The sequence below is a fragment of the Coturnix japonica genome, chromosome 1, assembly GCF_001577835.2.
Source record: "Coturnix japonica isolate 7356 chromosome 1, Coturnix japonica 2.1, whole genome shotgun sequence".
In the NCBI taxonomy this organism is placed as follows: domain Eukaryota; kingdom Metazoa; phylum Chordata; class Aves; order Galliformes; family Phasianidae; genus Coturnix; species Coturnix japonica.
The window spans coordinates 168,343,408-168,363,333 of NC_029516.1; the positions used below are offsets into that span (position 1 = coordinate 168,343,408).

At 40.3% G+C, this 19,926-nt stretch overlaps 1 protein-coding gene across 1 annotated transcript; it reads left to right on the top strand.

Annotated features, from left to right (window-relative positions):
• Nucleotides 1-4,263: 4,263 nt before the first annotated feature.
• Nucleotides 4,264-18,971, top strand: CTSC (cathepsin C). The gene is made up of 7 exons (XM_015852352.2): nt 4,264-4,492; nt 6,065-6,210; nt 11,864-12,030; nt 12,473-12,628; nt 13,652-13,767; nt 16,991-17,122; nt 17,841-18,971. The coding sequence occupies exons 1-7, from the start codon at nt 4,330-4,332 to the stop codon at nt 18,341-18,343; spliced, it is 1,383 nt and encodes a 460-aa protein (XP_015707838.2). The 5' UTR covers nt 4,264-4,329; the 3' UTR covers nt 18,344-18,971.
• Nucleotides 18,972-19,926: the final 955 nt, after the last annotated feature.

Here is a 19,926-nt window from a genome sequence, read left to right on the forward strand (position 1 = left end):
TATTTCCTGCTATTCTGCCCTAATTGGAATATAAGCTGGATATTTTAATGGTGTTTTACTCAACACAGAATTTGAGCTGTTATTTTAATAATCATTGCAATAACCAAAGCAATACAATCCGGGTAAGCTTGTACATTCCAAACTTCCTAAACAGTAGGGTTAATCCAACAACTCTTAAATCAGGACATGATTTCCCAGGAACATGAGATATTTATTTATACACACACACACTCATGGGCTACATAGTCAAGTATTCTGTGTATCATCTTTCAGGAAAAAAAAAAACTGGCAGAAAAAAAAGAAGCCAAGAGTGGATGAAAGCCAAACAAACGGAGATGTGATATTTATATTTGACTTATGGGCTCAGATTCCACTATGATTTCCACCCTTGCAGTGTACTGTAGGAAGAAAAGTCATGCACTGACATCCTTCAAATGTTTCATTAGCAATCCTGGTAAACGGTTCCTTTCCCTCAGCTCCAGTCATTCAGCTTCAGCAAGATGGCCTTTCACGTGGACCAACACAACCACTCTGCTGTTACCTTAAAGATCAACTCAGTGAACCAATCCAAGAGAAAGATATTTTCCTGTTCCCCTTCTCTTCCCCTCCTTTTTACAGGTTTATTTTATTTTATTTTATTTTATTTTATTTTATTTTATTTTATTTTATTTTATTTTATTTTATTTTATTTCCACTGTATCATTTTCCTCTGCACTGCAGATAGATATGTTGCTGTACTTGTGAGGATGGCGCATTACAGGGTGGAGATAGGAGGGATGTACCAGGAGAACCCACCCATACACACAACCACAGACCCACATACTGTTATGTTCCTACCCTAACATTACTATTTTCATGATTAGTATTATTTATTTATAGTGGTGAAACATTAGTAAGCTACCTTTTTCTACCACCAGAGCCAATAAAGAAAGTAAAACGGTTTGGAGGAAGCATAGCGGATGTCTCTAACAGGAATTATTTAAATAGATTCCTTCCATGTTGTTTTTGTTTTAGTATTAATTGCTATATCAAAACAAGTCACGATCTCAAAGAAGAAGCAAAATTTATGAAAAAAATGTTTTTCTCTCCCTACCAGCTACAAGTTTCAGCCATGACTTTAGACCTCCTAGGCACAGTGCTGTCCATCAAGATGGAAGACAGCTAGCTTCGAAGTGTGCATCATTTAGATAATTACATAGAGCATGTAATTTAAGTAACTAGCACAATGAAGTGGACATGGCAGCAGTCCGCAAACATTGCTAGTGCACACAGAACCTGCTGAGTCTTCTCTACGACACTCACATGCACAGCTCTGTTAACTCTGTTCATAAATCTAATTTCCATAATTGCTAGCAACTGAGTTTTTCCAGTTAGTACGTCTGCTCTCCAAACAAAGCAGGTTTAAATGTGCAACAAATGATTATCCATTAGCTACCTCATAGAAATAAATTTCCAGAAGCAAGACTTTGTAGAATCAGTGTAAACAGGATGAGTTTAATCTTGCATAAAAGCATACAGCAACACCTGCCTTAGTAAGGAGTTGATATCAAAGCCTATACAAGACCACAGAAATGCTTTTATTCTTGCATCTTTCCAAAACTTGCAGAAGAACAGGCAGTTCCCATTCTCATGTTATGCTTTGGTTCTGTATTTTTTACAACTGGTTCTATTATACTGTGCTACCATCTTCAGCAGCAGTGGAGGTGATGATACACTAAGAAAAGTGCAGCAGGGCTGGCAAGAAGATATCATTTTTTAATTAGATAGGTACAGTTGAAATAAGTGGATAGGCTTTTGTTGCACATGGATCCCTTTTCAGTTCAGTTTTGCCTAACAGCAGCTTTTTGTGAAGCACTCCACGCGCACAATCTTTGTGTTCTCTCCTTTAAAGTTGCGGATGGCTCATTACCACTCAGGTCATGGTTAGCTCCCAGACTGGGAAACTGACCTGACTGAATAACAACCACACCTGGGGCTTGTGTTTCCAAGATTATTGGCAGAAAGATGGCTTCCTTACATCACTTTACCATATGATCACACAAATCTTCCACTTGTACAGTCAGTGACAGGTCAGAATGGCCAGCACTGGGACTGGCTAGAAATCTTTTATTGGCATTATTGCCAAAATTCTGACTACAAGCGTTCAATATGCAGTGAGTTAATCTTCACATTTGTTGTCACTGAAAGAAAATCTCCCCTTTTTTCCCATATAATCACTGCTGGGTGTGCAGCTCTCCTGGGCTAGCTCTGGTGAGTGCTGATCCTTAGATGAGCTGATTCAGTTCACTAGCCAAGCAGGGAGATACCGACTACTTATTTATATATTTGCTTATTTTTCTGCAGGATCTTGATTGTTTGTTAATTTATTTTTATTTTTTAATTTTACTTTTTCCCTTTTTCCTTCCTCCATTGGCTTGGCCTTTTTTGACTTGGCTCTCAAACTCAGTTTTACAACATTGCTAAAATAGAGGCAATATATTTGATAACATTTCTCTTTCAAGAGAGCAGGTAACAGCTTACTGGAGTGTAATAAAAAGCACAAGCCTGTTACCAAACACAGAAAACATCTTGTGTGTCCGACACGTGCAATGGTACTATTTCAGGGCTGTATTTCACTGTCAAAACCAGAAGTATGTCTGTTCTTGTAAGCAGGGGTTTTTCCACTGAAATAATTAACTCTCATTTACCAGCAGAGGCAAAGCACATTGAGTTTCTATCTTGTCCAAAAAGGAAAAATAAACTACAGAAGAGCAGAATCAGGTTGAACTCAATGGGCCAGGTTGAACATAAACCACTTTTGCCTGGTTTCAGTGACATTATATAAAATATATTCTGCATGCAACAATCTATTGGGACTCCAAGGCACTTAAAGTGAAACTAGCATTAGCACAATGGAAACCTGCAGTTGTTAGAAATGGAAAGGCCCAAACTCAGGCCCAAAGCACGGTATGAAAGCAAAGGGGCAGGATCATTCATTCAGCATTACAGTGATAATGTGAGAATACTGTGCACATTTTCTGCTCCTGCATAGGAAATGTGAAGAACAGTAGCACAGGAGTTTTCCTAAGGTTACTGGGAACTACTGGTTTTCTTATAAAGCATACAGAGCTTTAAAAAAATCTTGCTACATCAGTTTAATAAAAGTTTTTCAAATTTATATCCACATTTAAGCTAGTACAGAATTTTCACAGCATTTATTTTTCCCCTGAAAAGGAACCTGAATATAAGAAAGGTATATTTACCCATCAGTGAGTATTTTAGCCTTTTTGACTACATACATAACTTCCAGGATGTAAAAGCAGGCACTTTTTGAATCTGGAGAGCCAGCAAAACAAGCCCCCTTTCCCAATGCACACTTAGTCATGCACTGTGCTGTACTCAGCTACACTCACAGCTCAGGGAAACATCTCAACAACACTCATCCTGTGCAAACAGTCCAGTTGCTGAACCTGTACCTCAATAAGGCTTCCACCTTCTGGGGGAATTTCCTACGCTTTTGCAGGCTATGGGCTGAGGTTTACTGTCACAGGCTTTTTGGGCTCTACACCCCGTGTAGCACTGGCACCATGTGGTTTCCTGGAAGTGGGGTGCAGCTGTTGTGGAAACTCTGAGTCACTTTGTGCAGCTAAAACATATGCTGGACAAACCTCGTCCTCCACAGCTAAATGGCATTTGGTTAAGTACCAGGAACCAGACATCCTTTGCAGGGGACTTCTCTGAATGCAGAGGTCTTGGTTTGGGTTTTGAGGCAGGGGGTTGGGAAACCCTTACAGAGGAGGATGCCCTTTGGAAGAAGGATGGATGGATGTTGGGGAACAGGAGGTACTTTGGGGAATTCACAGAATTCCAACCAATCCAACCAATTTCCAAGCATTACAATTAGAAAAGACCACCAAGATCATCTGGTCCAATCTCAACCCATCCCCACCATAGTGGTGGTGGGCTGATAGTTGAATACGATGATCTCAGAGGCCTTTTCCAAACCTTTATGATTCTATAATATCTGGTGGAGTGATATCCTTTGGTGAGAGAGGTGCACTTTGCAGGGCTTTAGGAAGGACGTTCTTTGTGAAGAGCTCCCTTTAGAGACAATGCCGGCTTTTAGGGCGGGAGATGCTTTCAGATAAGGAAACGCTTTGCAGGGCACACCGCACCCGCAGCCCATCATGGCCCAGACCCCAACACGGGGGCAGGCGCAGAAACCCGGCCCCTCCCGGCACAGCGCCGTCGCTCCGGGGCGGGCCCAGGCCTAGGCCCGGGGGCGTGGAAGCGGCGGGGCCGCAGGGTTTATTTCAAGGGCGGCAGTAGCGAAGGGGGGTGCTTGGTGTTATGGCTGGTTGTGTGCTGTGGGTCGTGGTGGCGGTGCTGGCCGTGCTGCCTGGGGGGCTGCAGGCCGACACGCCGGCAAACTGCTCGTACAACGATCTCCTGGGCGCATGGGAGCTCCGAGTCTGGCGGGCTGGAGGCCGACACGGCAACTGCTCGCAGGGGGGTGAGAGCCGAATCCCGTCCTGCTCCCCTTCCACGGGTGGTCCGGCCTCGGGGTGGTGCGGGGGGACCCTGTGAGCTGCAGGGAGAAGCCTGAGGGGTTGGAGGGTGCAGCTGCTGGGTGCTGGGGAACTGAAAGCGGTGGGCAGGAAGCATGTGGCTGTGTGCTGTGCTTGTTTAGCAGCCGGCCTGTTGGGTTTCTGTGTGTTACAGCTCTCTTGGTCACCGCAGTGGGCAGCCCTGTTGCTACTTCTTTCTCTTCGTTAGTGTAATTTTGATTTGGATTCAGCTTGGTCTTTTTATTAGAGCCAGTGTCTCATGCCAGCTCGCTTCTTCCTTTGTAGTTTCAGTGTCCCTTCTGAGCTCAGCCTGTCCTGAAAGCAGCTCTTTGCAGCAGCAAAACGTGGTGTTGCTCTTTGGGGTTGTATCTGGCTGAGAGCTGGGAGCTTGCCTGGTAACCTTGCTAGGCAAAAACAGCATTTCTCTGGAGGGGGAGATAATAGCTTGCTATTACAGGTTACTACTTGATTATTGCTTGACTGTTATTTGAGGAATAGTTAATTCATAGCATCTAAGCAGTCTGTGTTTGATTGATAAGATCAGGCAGGTAGGAGCATGGGAGGTGAAGTTGGAATGTGAATCAGCAGTGTGGCCAAGAAGGCCATTGGCATCCTGGCTTGTGTCAGAAATAGTGCAGCCAGCAGGAGCAGGGATGCGATCAACCTCCTGTGCTTGGTACTAGTATGGCTACACCTTGAGTGTTGTGTTCAGTTTTGGGCCCCTCAGTACAAGAAAGACATTGAGGTCTGGAGAAGGGCAATGAAACTGGTGAGGAGTCTGGAGTACAGGTCCTATAAGGAGTAGCAGAGGGAGCTGGGGTTGTTTAGTGTGGGGGAGATTCATCAGTCAGTCTCTACATCTTCCTGAAAGGAGACTATGGCAAGGTGAGGGTAGGCCTCTTCTCTTAGATAACAGTGATAGGATGAGAGATAAAGGCCTTAAGTTCTTCCAGGGAAGTTCAGGTTGGATATTAGGAAAAAATTATTCTCTGAAAGATTGGTGAGACATTGGCACAGGTTGCCCAGGGAGTTGGTAGAGTCACTGTCTTTGGAGGCAATCAGGAAACGTGGAGATGTGGCACTGAAGGACATGGTGTGTAGGGATGGGTTGAGGTTGGAGTAGCTGATGTTAGTGGTCTTTTCCAACCTTCATGATCCTGTAATTGCTGGGAGGTGGTGTGGCCATCACCTGAAATGAGGTGCTTAAGGAGAATATTTGTCACTAAACAGTGTCTTGAGCTGCGTAACAAGTTGTGTTTATATAAGCTGGTGTTTTCCTGCAACAGATTTTTGGTACTGCTGTTGTGGTTAATTAAATGTGCTAATATTGTCTAATGTTGGAAAAATGAGCACGTTGATGCACAAGGTAAGTGAGGTCCCTGTGGTGTATTTGCTTGATGTCTTTTGCAGGAGGCTTCATTGAGTGCACACTGTTTAACATCTTTTGTAGTAAAATAAATGATATGCTTTCTACTCATTTTTAAACTTCAGTGTCTTCTTTACAATTGTTCTTGCAGGGCCAGTGGAAAAAACAGTGCTTGTGAATCTTCAGAAATTAGACGTGGCCCAGGATAGCCTGGGCAATTTTGGTTTCTTCACTTTGATTTACAATCAAGGCTTTGAAATTGTGCTAAACAACTACAAGTGGTTTGCATTTTTTAAGGTGAGTTAAATTGTGTTCTGCATCACTGGGTGTTGCTGAAACGGCCTGTACTTGAGCTTCTCTTTACTTGTTGAGTGCCAAAGTAGAATAATGGGAGCACTTGGCTTTCTTCACCTCTAACTTTTGCCTGGGTAACCAGCAAATGGCTGCGTACTTGAATTAAAAACAAAACAGAAAATGGTTGTTATTAGCTGGACGGGGAGAGCAGAAGTAATATTGTTTGAAAATTCTCTTAACAGTGCTGCTGCTTTTGCTTCTGGGTGTACTTACAGCAGTTAAAAACTTTCATGAAACTGACTTTTCCAGTAGCTTGGGGAAAAAAAAGAGTTGTTTCAGTTCTCTTTCTGTCATCTTGCACTCAAATGAAATATCAGACATAATTGCTTTTATCTTTCCTTAAAGATCTTCTCAGAGGTGTAAAATATAGCCTCTTCACTTTAGAAAGGTCATCTGTTCTCCCAGCTGAAGAACTTTTAGGAGCATTAATACCAGAGCAAATCTTAAATCTGTAAAGAACCTTCCTCCCCTTGGGTTTTTTTTTTGTAGTTTGTTTTTCTGTTGTTTTTGTTTGTTTGTTTTTAATTCTCCAGTCCCTATTAATGACTTCAGATCAAGTTGAAAACAGTATTGTTATTAAGGGCAGGCAGAAGACCCAGTTGCTGAGGGGCACTCTGTGGCTTAGCTGATGAGTGGCATTATGAATCTGAGGCACTGAGTGCAGTCCTTCACAGGAGGTGTGTGAATGCATTTCTTCTTCACTTTATTAGTTGTGGTCTTGTTTGGTTTCAGATGAGTCAATAATAAATGCTCAGGCCTTGTCCTAAATAGAACCTCTGAATGTGGGCTGCCAGTAAGGGTGATAATGAAATGACTTGTTTCAAATCAGCTTCCTGGGAGCAGCTATTCTGAAGCTGGTGTTGTTACCTGTTAAGAAAAGTGAACAATCTCTTCTTGGAGGACTGTAGTCCTAACTGAAGTGATACATGAAGCTCTGGCTAAGCTGTTAACATCCTCCATGCCTATGGGAGTCCACTTAATTTAATAGTATTGTACATGGACTAAGGCTCTGTTTCATCTCTAGCAGGTGGAATTCAGCAGACATAGATAAGTACACCATGGACATCATAGAAGGATATTTGAGCTAGAAGGCTGGGAATCCTTAGTTTCATACTGAACATTGAAATGCAGGCATGTTTAACAAGTCGCTATAGTGAGAAGTTAAGTCAGATATTGATTAGCAAAATAATTTGAGGAATTTAATCACAGAAACAACAACCTGCTCCAGAATATAGAGCTGTCTGCCACCAACTTGAAGGCAGCCTTAAGTGTGAAGGCTTTCAGTTGTGAAGTATTCTTCTGGAAGATGAGAGCCACATCAAGTAAAAGCTAAGTACTGATCTGGTATTTTTCTCTCTGCTTGTGGAAGTGTAAGTGCTTTGATACGCAGGAGTGTTAAACATTATACCAAAAATACTAGAATGTGCCCAAGGGAGAGCAACAAAGGTCCTGAAAATGCTAGAAATCATGACTTAGGAGTGGCAGAATTGGTTTGAGCTTAGAACAAACTGCTAGGTGACCTCATTGCTGTCTGTGAGTTCCTTATGAGAGGAAGCAGGGAGGAAGCTGATCTTTTATTTCTGGTGGCCAGTCATAGAATGCTGTAGGGAATGGTATGAAGCTGTGTCAGGCAATATTCAGTTTGAATATTAGAAGAAGTTCTTTCCTGAGGTGGTGGTTGAGCCCTGGCACAGGCTTATGAGGAGAGTGGTCGTGGTCCCAGGTCTCTCATTGTTCAACAAGTGTTTGAACAGCACTCCTTGATATGACCCATCTTTCAGATCACCATATGGGAGCCAGGAGTTGGACTCAGTCATCCCTGTGGGTCCCTGTCAGCTCAGGATATTGTATGATGAAGCAAGTTTTTTCAATAACATCTTTTAGGGAACTTGAGGAGGTCATCTGATTCAACGTGCTGCTCAAAAACGGGGTGACTCAAATGTGCCTGAGCAGTAGCAAGGCAGCAGTAGCTTGTATTTCACGACCATGAAATCCATTTGTAAATAAATGGGTTCATTAATAGTTTTGTAGTTGCTTTTGGTATTCATAGTGAGCTAGTTTGGACCGTAGAGTAGTAGTAAGGATTCCATCAACAAGATGTGCTTAAATTAAAGGCTTATTTCCTTAAAAATTAGAATAAGAATCCAAGTTGGTTACCTTCTGTATAATGTTTCATTCATGTTGTTGCTGTAAGAAAAGCCTGCATATTACTTAGAAGCATGAGGAAATATCACAGTGCTTAGGAAATAACTTTTTCTCTTGGATTTTTTTTTTTTTTGCTAACAACTCATTGACTTTCTTGGGCAAGAATTTGTAATGCTGCCCATCATGAAACTATTATTTCACAATTGCCTATGGAAACTTGGTCAGGCTGTTTTTTTTTTTAAGGAAGAACTTCAACTTCTGTGGTGTATGTCTACTTTAATCCATTAATTATTCCAATACCTAAGGAATAAAAAATACTTAGTCTAGATAACTGAAAATGTGTTTGTTACCATCTAATGCAGTTTGAGTTCCTACAACCAATTCCATTGCCATCTACTGTAAAGCTTCTAAGGGGAAATAATGTACTTGGTTCAGTGCACACTTGAGAGTTTGTTTAAGGAACGGCTGCTTATTGTTTAAAATACTCATATCATTTGCATCTGAAAGTTATTTAATCATAGAGGAATTCATTTGCTTAGAATTGGTCATAATCTAGTAAAATGGGCTGAAGTAGAGTGTTAATGGGAAAGGACTGCCTGGAAATGGAGCAAGAGGAAATTGTGGAAGGCAATCTCTTATGGTATTGCTTGGCTTTGATGGCTGTTTAGGAAGTGGTAAATGATAATAGGTAAAGTGCCTTTGGAATTCAGGGAAAGGAAGAAGTATTGTGCTTGCTGACACTTGCTTTGTAGCAAGACCATACTCTGTATTAAAACACTAGTTCTGTAATTGCCTATTGCTTTTACTACTTCATGAAATAACTTATTTCTCCCTGAAATAACTTCACAATTTGCACGCTATTCTGGATTTACCCATTGATTTTTGGATTGATGTTCTTTGCTTTTTCGTGGAGCAATTGTGGTGATTTCCAAAGAAGGATTTCATGCTGATGACTCATTTTGGAAGAGCTAAATTGTTTATCCCAGCGTCTCAGTGAATTAGGCAATTTTTCAAATACTGATGTGTGCATATATATGTATATGCACACAGTTATATTATTACATTTAAAAATGCTCTGAAGTTGGTCTCATTCAATCCTCAGACTTCTGCTCTTCTGAAAGAGTAGCCATATGAGAAAGCCTTGCATGTCTTCTGTCTTGGCTGTGAGGTTGTGCTTGTCAGGAAAGCGTTTGTCCTTTAAGGTCTGCTCATGAACTTCTGTTTCACTGCAGTCAAGTTACTTGGCTAAAGTGCCATTACCATGACAGAACAGATAACCTGTCTTGATTGATCTACTGTGATGCCTTAGCACTCTCCTCATTCAGCCATTCAGCAGAGTTGAACAGCTCTATTTCGTACAGATAATAGCTGTACTTCAGCCAATGTATGTGTTTCAAGCATAGGGGCTCAGCTGATGCTAGCTGAACTTGCCGTGTAATTCTTCAACATTAAACAAGAATAAACTTATAATTACTAAAAAGAATGATGAGATTTTTGTCTGAAGTGTTTCTCTAGCTGTGCTGCTGTACTGTGTGGATACAGACACAGCTTGTTCACTGATAATGCATGTTTCGTTAAGGTTTCTTTCAGTAGACTTGTTCCAGTGGCTTACTGTGATCTCACTGACTTTACAAGTTACTTATTGTTCAACCTGGGGACTATAGACAAATAACTTTCTACTCTGAAGTGGTTTGGATGAGCTTACTATACTGAACTTGGATGTGGGGTAGCTATACTGACTCCTGACAGAAGCTTTAGCATTTTTGTTATATGATGTTATATGAACACCTCCACAATCCTTATAGGACTTCAAAGCTTCTTTTGTTTGTTTTTAAGTGATTATAGTAGCACAGCATAAAAAGCTAGAATGAGCTGAAAAGGAAGAGTGGAACTTTTAATTATTCCATATCTCTTGTAGTATTTGCTTATTGTTAAGTCTAGTATATTGGAGAGAGAAATTGTACAGTTTGTTCCTTAAACAAAGTGATATTACTCAAACCTTCAACTTCAAACTTTCAAGTTGTATTCTAGCAGCTATTTCAGCTGGAAAAAAAAAATAGATTATAAAGTATTTCACTATGCAAGGTAAGCTTTTTCAGACTATCTATACTAAGCTCTCCCAGGCTCACTTGGTGATGTTTCCCTCTCGCAGTTTATTCTCCTATTTCCCAACACACCAGATCTACTTAACCAGGGTCTTAATTGCTGAAATAACCAGCCTAGGCAAGTGGAAGTAACTAAGGTTTAAATTTCAAGATGTTACAAAAAAAGTCTGAATATGTTTTTACTCTGTTGCTGAAATCTAAATGTCAGAGTTGCTAGTGTTATTTAATTCTGCAAATGAATTGAAAGTTTATTTCTGATGTCATTAGCTGGACTAGCTAACTAGCAAGGTGCTTCTGCTGTTTTCCTGGAGTGTAAATGTGAGAGTATATGTCTCAAAGCTGCAGGATGTTCTTTGGAGCCAAGGAAATGCAGATGTAGTTTATATCTACTTGCATTCTATATCAGGTAGCAACGTAGCAGTTTGTTCTGATAGTCCTAATTTTTTATGCCTGCACCGTAAGGTGTCTGCTGTCCTATTCCAATTTAAAGCGTACTCCTGATGTTATAATGCATAGGTGTGCTTGTAATCTTTATAAGAAATGAAAGGCAAATCCTCATTTTTCTCATCACGTTTAATATCGGTGGCAATCCTAGAATTTAAGTAGACTAATGGGGCTGAATGTTGACAGCAGTAGCTGTAAAAGGGGAGACAGGATGGTGCTGAAGTGGTGTGTCCAGTAAAGTCTCTATCCTTTCGTTCTTACCTGATAGGGAAATTAAATTGGAATTGGAACATACTGTTTTTACTAGCAAGGCCAGTACTCGCACAGAGTGGTTGTGTAGTCTAGTTTAAATCTGTTTAGAGGCATCACTGCAAGCCACTGCGGTTTTTCATTGATGAGCCTACGAGCACCACTCTGTTGAAACAGTTACAAAATCCATGTACAGTTGTAAATCTGCAAGTGCTAGGTGGGATTTAATGGAGAATTCTTGGATTAGGGAGTTTGTATTCTGTGTGGTTGGAAGAGTCTGGGATCACTTTTCAGTGGTTGTAGATATGGTGCAATAAACCACAGAGACCTTGGAAAGAAGGCTAAATATTAAGGCACGTTTTGTACTTCAACTAGAAAGTAACTGTTCAACCCAGAGACTTACATTGTTAGTTAATACAGGTACTAATATATAGTTTGCTGCTATAAGTGTAAGTCACAACCCAGCTGTCCTTAGGCAAGTTGATGAAAATTGCTTTCATCTGCTTAGAGCTTATTTGATGCTTTCTTCTGAAATTAAGCACAAAATAAGGTTGATCTATTATGTTTGGCCATTCTCTCTGAAACAGCATGGGCGGAGACTATTGCTTTGCTGACAAATGTGTATATTCAATACAAGCATAATCTCTTCACAGTATAAAAAAGAAGGCCTGAATGTAACCAGCTACTGTAATGAGACTCTGCCAGGATGGGTGCATGATGTACTTGGCCACAATTGGGCTTGCTTCAGTGGACAGAAGGTTTCTTCATCTTCTTCAGATGTTCATGTAAACCAGCTACCTCTCCAGAAACCTAGAGGAGGGTAAGTAACAGATATTTCACTGATAATTCACATTTGGCAACTGTGCTTCAGGTTTCGGCAGGTTCATTTAACATAGTTCAGTCTTGTGACTAGAGATAAAGTTAATGCCAGTGGTAATGTTTGAATAAACTTCATGTGTACAAAGATGGGAGGCTGTGCCAGTCACATCACACAGCTGCTCCTGCAGTCTGTGTCTTCATGCATTTTCTGTTTAAGCCCAGCTTTAGAACTGGGCTGATTGAGGTGCTAGTATCTAGCAAGTTATGACCTGTCTCAAATGTCAAAAGTTTTGTCTTGATTGTATAGTTGCATAACTCCTCATTTCTGCCTGGTAGAAGGCTCTTCCTGAACTAGAGCCTCCTCCACATTTAATTTGGTATGTGCGTTTATATTTCAATCCCATTCCTTTTATTCATTGTGCTATTTTGTTTCTTGATTGCAGGCTTTTTAGCAGACGCTTTGTGCACAACTTTGACTTTGTAAATGCTATCAATAATTACCAGAAGTCCTGGAGAGCGACAAGATATGAGGAGTATGATAATTTTTCCCTGGAAGAACTAACAAGAAGAGCTGGGGGTCTCTATTCCAGGACTTCACGGTACTGCAGCCTTTTGGTTTGCCATCAACAGCTATACTCATCTTTCCTCGCTTTTCCTAGATGAATATTGGATAAAAAATGTAGATCCTTAGTGTTTCAAGTCCTCTAGCTCACTTTCACACTTTTGTCCTTTTGAATAACAATTCCTAACATGTACTTTCTCAAGCAGCTGAGACAAATGGAGTCATCTCCCTTTTAATCTTACCTTGCCTAGTTACCTCCGGGTGAACTCCTACATACAGAGAAGAGGGAATAGTCTTGAGTAGACAGGTGTGTGATATTGTGACCATCAGTTGCTCGCTTGCTATTGCTGTCAGCCTCTGCATGGCTGTCTTCTTGGTTCTGCTAGTTCATAATTGCAATTAAAAAGCTGGGAAGTGCATTCCGTTGTTAAACATGGATGAAGATTTTCTAAGGGAAGTCCTTGGTTACTGTGGTAACCTGTCTTGCCTACAGATAGGGTCCTTCATAATTGGAGTGATTTCTCAGTTTCAGTGAAGTCACCCAGAGAGTATATTTAGAGTCTTGCAGGACACATGACAGATTGGCAATAAGTATGAATATATGATCCTACATTACATCATTAATGTGAAAACTGGAGTTATTCAGATTGCTTCCTTTTTTGATGGCTGCTTTTCCTTTGATACTGCTGTGAGTGGAGTGCTACAAATCCTTTCTAAGCTGTGTCGATTTTATGTTTTTTGAAGAACATTGTAAGATGTAAAAATTGATTTGGATGGGAGTATTTCTATAGTTGCTGAAAGTTCACACCTCTGGTTACGGCAAATACTTTAATCTGCTTGTAGATACTTCATAATACAGTTCCCTTTGGGAGGGATCTGAGTAGGTCTTGCATCCTGTTTAAACTAATCTTTTCAGATGGGTGCTTACTTGGTGTAAATGGAGGCTACTTCAAATTGTTTAGTGTGAAACTATGAGAAAAAGGATGGAATGTGACTACTGAGTGTTAACATGTTGTTTCCTTATTATTAATGTTACTTAAAAGTGTTTTCTTCTCTTTAGGCCAAAGCCTGCCCCTCTAACACCTGAGTTACTCAAAAAAGTTTCAGGCTTACCAGAATCCTGGGACTGGAGGAATGTGAATGGTGTCAATTATGTCAGCCCTGTTAGGAATCAAGGTAAAATATACATATATATTTATAAGTCTGAAATGCAGTAAATCTCCATTGATGTACTCTGTAGGTTGCTGTTTACAAGGTTTTATCTTACTTGCATAGGGTCTTCCAGTTGATATATTGCTTCTTTACTATGAGTAACCTGTGGAAACTTTGTGGAATCCTGGCTGACAACACTGCCAAAATAGAATGTTTTAGTTCTGGTAGCGCTGTTATATTAGCAGTGTCTTTTGCTAAAGTAAAAGCCAGCAACCACAGTGTCCTACATAAAGACAGCTGTCAAGCTTTATGTGAATAGTCTCAGTCATGGCCTTCTGTGTGCTGACAGAATTATGTGCACTTCATTTTTTTTTTCTTGTTTCTGCTGATGACAAATTACCATGCAGCATTAATGATTAACTCACAAAAGTTGTCTTATCAGTTTGTGAACTTCAGCACTTTCTTACATAGTTACTTGCAAGATAAGATGTAATTTGCTATGAAAAGTATGTGTATGATAGATTATATACAACGTCCCATGTACTCAAAATAGGTGTAAACATACACAAAGTGACCTCTTCCATTGGCATTGTGATGTGAGATACTTTTTTTTTTATTTCCCAATTAAATAGCTACATACTGATTTATTCAATCAATGCATGCCTTCCCTGTTGTAGTAGAAAACAAATTTCCACCTGCAACTGGGTAATTACCAGCAACTTTGAAAAGCAAAATGTGCATTTGTGTGGTGGTGAGGGAGGAGGTTACTTATATAACTGGACCTACCTCTACAATTTAGTTCTGCCAAATCTGCCTGCTAGATTCAAAGCATTGAAAATCTTGTGGGAGTTCTAGATCACAAGCTGTCACCTCACATCACTGAGGGATGGTGACAGGAAATGATACAGTCCTGTAATTTCTCCTGATGTGAACTGCAAATGTCCCAAGAGTTGTTTCGCTTTCCAAACTGAGGAATGCTCAGTCTGAAGCTTACTCTTTTCCCTATGCATTGCTGCAAGATTTCTCTAAGTTAGAATGTTCTGAGGCTTCTGGTAACAAAAGTGCCTGTATTTTTTCTGTAATCTCAGAAACCATGCTGAGTGTATTAAATGTCTATGCAATATGCACTGTGCTCTATTAAATAAGGATCCTAGCCTTCAGGCTTTCAGAAAACAAACAAACAAAAAACCCCAACAACAGAAAAAAGTACCCACCAATTAAGTTCTGCTTATTGTAGATCGTGTGATTTTCTGAGGCACTGAGTTCTTGATTTAAAATGGTTATTAGGTGAGTAATTAGAACATGACGTGATGGAAAAGACTATAAGCAGTAGGAAGCATGTTGTCTGGTAGATACAGAGAGAACTGTATGAATTAAAAGATCATGGTATTCCAGTTGTCACATGATTGTTAAGTCACTGCTTTTTATCTAAGGATTTCAAATATAGCTTGTGAACTGAACAAGAATTAAAAGATAAATTTTTGTTCTTTGTATAATACTTCGAGACATGGCAGGCTTCATGCAACTACAGTTGTCTTCGATGATAATACTTAGAGGCAGATTATAGAGCAGTAATGGCATTTCAGCCAAGATGTGTATCTTCTTGAAGACAGCCTTGCCATTGCTTGATATCAAATTTACCGGGCAGGACAGGAGAGAAAACTAAGCCTATTGTGTTAGGCTTACCATGCAACTCCAGTTTCTGCTAACTAACACAGACTTTTTGCTGATAAAAATGAGTGGAAAGTCTGGTCAGCTGATTGTTTCCTAGATGCTGCGTCCTCTCCTTATTATTCCTCAACATCTATCAGCCCTTTTCTACAGAGCAAGTGGCATCTTATTTGGCTGAAGCTTTAATTGTGTCTGGAGGAGTGAATATCTAGAAAGCCTCAGAGAAAACAGCTGTGAAGTTGACTCCCTGCTGTTAGTGTACTTTGCACATAATGAACTGCACAAATACCCCTATGATCAGAGTTTTTTTTAAGAAAGTGTTATATATCTGTTCTTTTTATATGTAGCAACCACCCCAACAGATTTCAGATTGAAACGGTTGCATTGATTGTATGTCAAAAACACAACAAAGTTTTCTGCAGCATGGCCCATGTTGGATGCTGTGACTGTACAATGGCACCTTTCACTGCTTCAGCTAGCCGTGCTGTGCAAAAAGCATTCTTCTTCAGGCTGATTTTTGCCCCTTCTTTTCAGAGATGCATCTAATTCAGTGAAGGTGCAATTTCCCCAAGTCTTGCTTTTGTTATAGCTCTGCTTTTACACACCTACACAGTTCAAGAAAAACTACTTTGTTTTGTTCCTTAAGCCTCCCTCCTTTTCATAGCCCTGCAATTCTTGCCTTTCCTACTGTCAGGAAACAAAAGGAAATTGGGCACCGTGGTGACAACCAGATAAAATAGGACCTCATCCAAGTAATTGTCCTCTTCTGTGATGCATGTCATTCTACTTCTAGAGGTTTTTAATGTGCTACAAAAATTTCCTAGGAACTGAAGAGACCTAAAACTAGAAGTATTACTAAATTTTGTTAGAGAAGTAGGAGACTTAGCTCTTTGCCAAGCTGCAGAAGGGAAGTTTAAGTGCCTTGAAAAATCCAGTGTACAATTAGATGTTCCTGAGGAAATAAAGGGAACTGGGTTGAATATATGATATCAAACCTTTTGTTTATACCACTAGGCTCCTCCAAGTGAGTTATTTTGGGGTTGGTTCTAGAGGTCAAATGTTTTAACAGGAGATTACAGCGCTAAATCCACTGATAGGCTGAAGTAATCTAGAACAGTTTTGTCAGTGTTAACTTAAAGTAGTTCACTCCCCATCAGTGAAAGGGTTATAATCTGAGGCATTAGGTTGTGTGGCATTTCTGCTGTGATATGGTCCCTCTAGATTCATTCAGAATGAATAGCATGGATGTTAAGTGATAGTGCTGAAAAATCCTGAAGAGTAGAATACAGTCTCTTATTCTGGAATAACTCGGTGTTGTTTAAAAAACAAAACAGTTGCTAAAGCTGTTTTGAACAAAACTGCTTACAGGCCTAAAAGGTAAATGTATGTTTAAAGTTCTTGCTCTGTCAGCGTTCAACTCATAATTACTATGTCAGTCTGTCAGGTTTTAACTCTTGTCAGTGCAATCTAATCATACTGGTACCTGAATGCAGGTGACTCAACTTGTTTATGTGACTGTCTGCTCATGTTGTTTTGTGGTGTTTTTGTTGTTGTTGTTCTTTATTCCATTCCTTAGCATCATGTGGCAGCTGTTATGCGTTTGCCTCCATGGGCATGCTGGAAGCAAGAATACGTATTCTCACAAACAACACTCAGAAGCCAGTCTTTAGTCCCCAGCAGGTTGTATCTTGCAGCCAGTATTCTCAGGGTAAGTACACTGGTACATACAAAGTTAACTTTTGGTAATAATGATACTGCAAAAGTACGTTCAAAACTTACACACCTTTCTCTCACATGTGATTTTGTTCTGTTGTCAGAATAATCTGGCGAGCTACACATTATAGAACATTTTTCTGAAAGATGGTTAAAAATACACCGGAGTTGTCAGCCCACTTTGCTATTGGGGTTGACACTGGACCACGAATAGATGGTCTCCATTTTAAGTTGTCTCCATCCTCCTGGCCAATCTAAAAGAGTTGGGCTGAAAATATAGCTAAGTTGCAATCCATGCCTAGAAAGAAAGGAACCAAGTGTTCTGAAAGCATATTCAGAGAGGAAAAGAACATATGGGGAGGGGGGAGATGAGCAAAAGCAGTGACTAACGCTTTACATCTTCAGAGGAGAGTACCCATGCTGTAACAGCTTTTTTTTGTAGTGCATAATCAGCTGCTGTTCTTGATGTCAGGAGCAAATCGTTGAGGAGGTGGTCCATGTATTAGCACGTTTCCAATACAGTTCCCACTGTGCTTTGAGTTTTCTTGTGTGTAATTTAGAAAGCTAGCTATAAGTAACTAGAATATTAGGATAATTGGAGGCACTGCAACTTGTCTTCAGTTCTTTAATCTGAAGGTATGCCAATTTTTGAGTGGGAACATCCTCCATATCAAAGAATTTTTTAAGGGAATAACCAGACATTTTTTGTTTAGGTTGTGATGGTGGCTTCCCATACCTCATTGCTGGGAAATATGTCCAAGACTTCGGTGTGGTGGAAGAAGACTGCTTCCCTTACACAGCCCAAGATTCTCCATGCTTGTTCAAGCGCAGCTGTTATCACTACTACACTTCTGAGTACCACTATGTTGGTGGTTTCTACGGAGCCTGCAATGAAGCCCTGATGAAACTTGAGCTTGTTCTGGGTGGGCCAATGGCTGTTGCCTTTGAAGTTTATAATGATTTCATGTTTTATAAAGAGGGAATCTACCATCACACTGGGCTGAAGGATGATTTCAACCCTTTTGAACTGACCAATCATGCTGTCTTGCTGGTAGGCTATGGTAAAGACCCTGAAAGTGGTGAGAAATTCTGGATCGTCAAGAACAGTTGGGGCACCTCATGGGGAGAAGACGGTTACTTCAGAATCCGTCGTGGCACTGATGAATGTGCAATTGAAAGTATTGCAGTGGCTGCCACTCCTATTCCAAAACTATAAATGCAGAGGTCTTATTGAGTGCCTTTGAGAAGGAAATTCTCTTTTATGGGAACGTACCAATTTTTAGAGAATGGTTAAAATCCATTCTCTAGCTTAAACAAATGAGCTTTAATGACATTTTTCAGACTAGAGAGAAGAGCTTTGCTAGGTGAGGATGCTGAACTGTGTACTGTAGGCTTCCACTCTGGAGTCTAACAGTTGATCACCTAGAATGCAGTTGGTGTTTTGTTAACAGTGATGATAATTATTAATCACGGGATATACATTTTCCTGTCACCAGTTACTTTGTTTTTCTTTTTTGCCATGGACAATCTTGAATATCACAGCAAGTGCTATGATAATCTGTAACTACTCTGAAAGGACACTGTAGTGCCTTACTTCTCAGAAATCATGAAGTCACTGCAGTTCAGAACTGGAGTGTGTGTTGGAGAGGGAATGGGCAATTCTGCTGATTAAAGAGAGATTTTAAAGCTTTAAGTGTCCTGCAAAGGCTGCAAATCAAACCCTTATGATGCTGAAAATCAATTTTGCATTTTGGCCTGTTACTGAATGCTCCAGTTCTGGATTTTATTCCTGTACTTTGCAATTGATCATCTCAGAGTCCAATAAAAATTACCCTACTCCTATAGTTGTTTATATTTGAAGTAGTTTTGAACTTGTCAGTAACTTTTTGCTTTAGCAGTATGTGTAATGACTGGAATGGAGGGTGAAAAGGAGGATGAATTAAAATCATCCATGTAAAGCCAAGATTCTTACTGCTATGTCAGGTAAGCTTGGAAGTGCCAAACAAGGTTATCCAGGAGACAGGTAGTCCTTGCTGAGTAAACTGGCTAGATTCCCCACTAATGCTCCTTTTTAGTCCCTCCCTGCTCATCTCTGTCATTTTAAAATATGCAGGGAAGAAGAATAGAACTGAGGGGCAGATGGGAGTTCGAACACTTAAAATGAGCCATTAGCTTCTAGGTGAAATTAGTACTTTGTTATTGCAGCAGTACTTGGCTTTTGCTGCTCACAGAAGTAAGCAAGAGTGTCCTGAAAATGAGACCTAGTAGAAGAATGTGTGGAAGAAAATTTCAATAATCTGCTATGGTAACTGATGCCTCAAACAGTATTTTGTATATAAAATATATTCAAGGACATGAAGAACTCTACATGGATGAAGTGTCTGCTAGTGACTGAAGTGTCTCATCTAAATTAGATGGGAAAACTCCTTTTTACTTCAGTTTTCCATGGAGAAAATACATCAAACTGTGCTGACAGCAGTCTCCAGGATAACCTAGTGTCATCTGGATCACTTTAGCTGGAGTGTGTTGTCAGTGGGGAAGGAGCAGGTTACTTTCAACTTGTTCCTTCCTGAAAGGGTTATTTGATGTTGCTGCAAACTGGGATGCCCTGTGATGACTTAATCCTGTAGTAGTGGCTGCAGGTGTGAGGCTACATGGTTGTCCAACGTATGTTTACCTGAAATACACAATTGTTCCTGAGGTGTGAGAGGCAATGCTGCTGTCTTACTGCCTTTTGTGGAGCATGGGGATGGATGGTGGGGGACAGATTTTTCTAGCTAACATATGCACAGTTTGTGC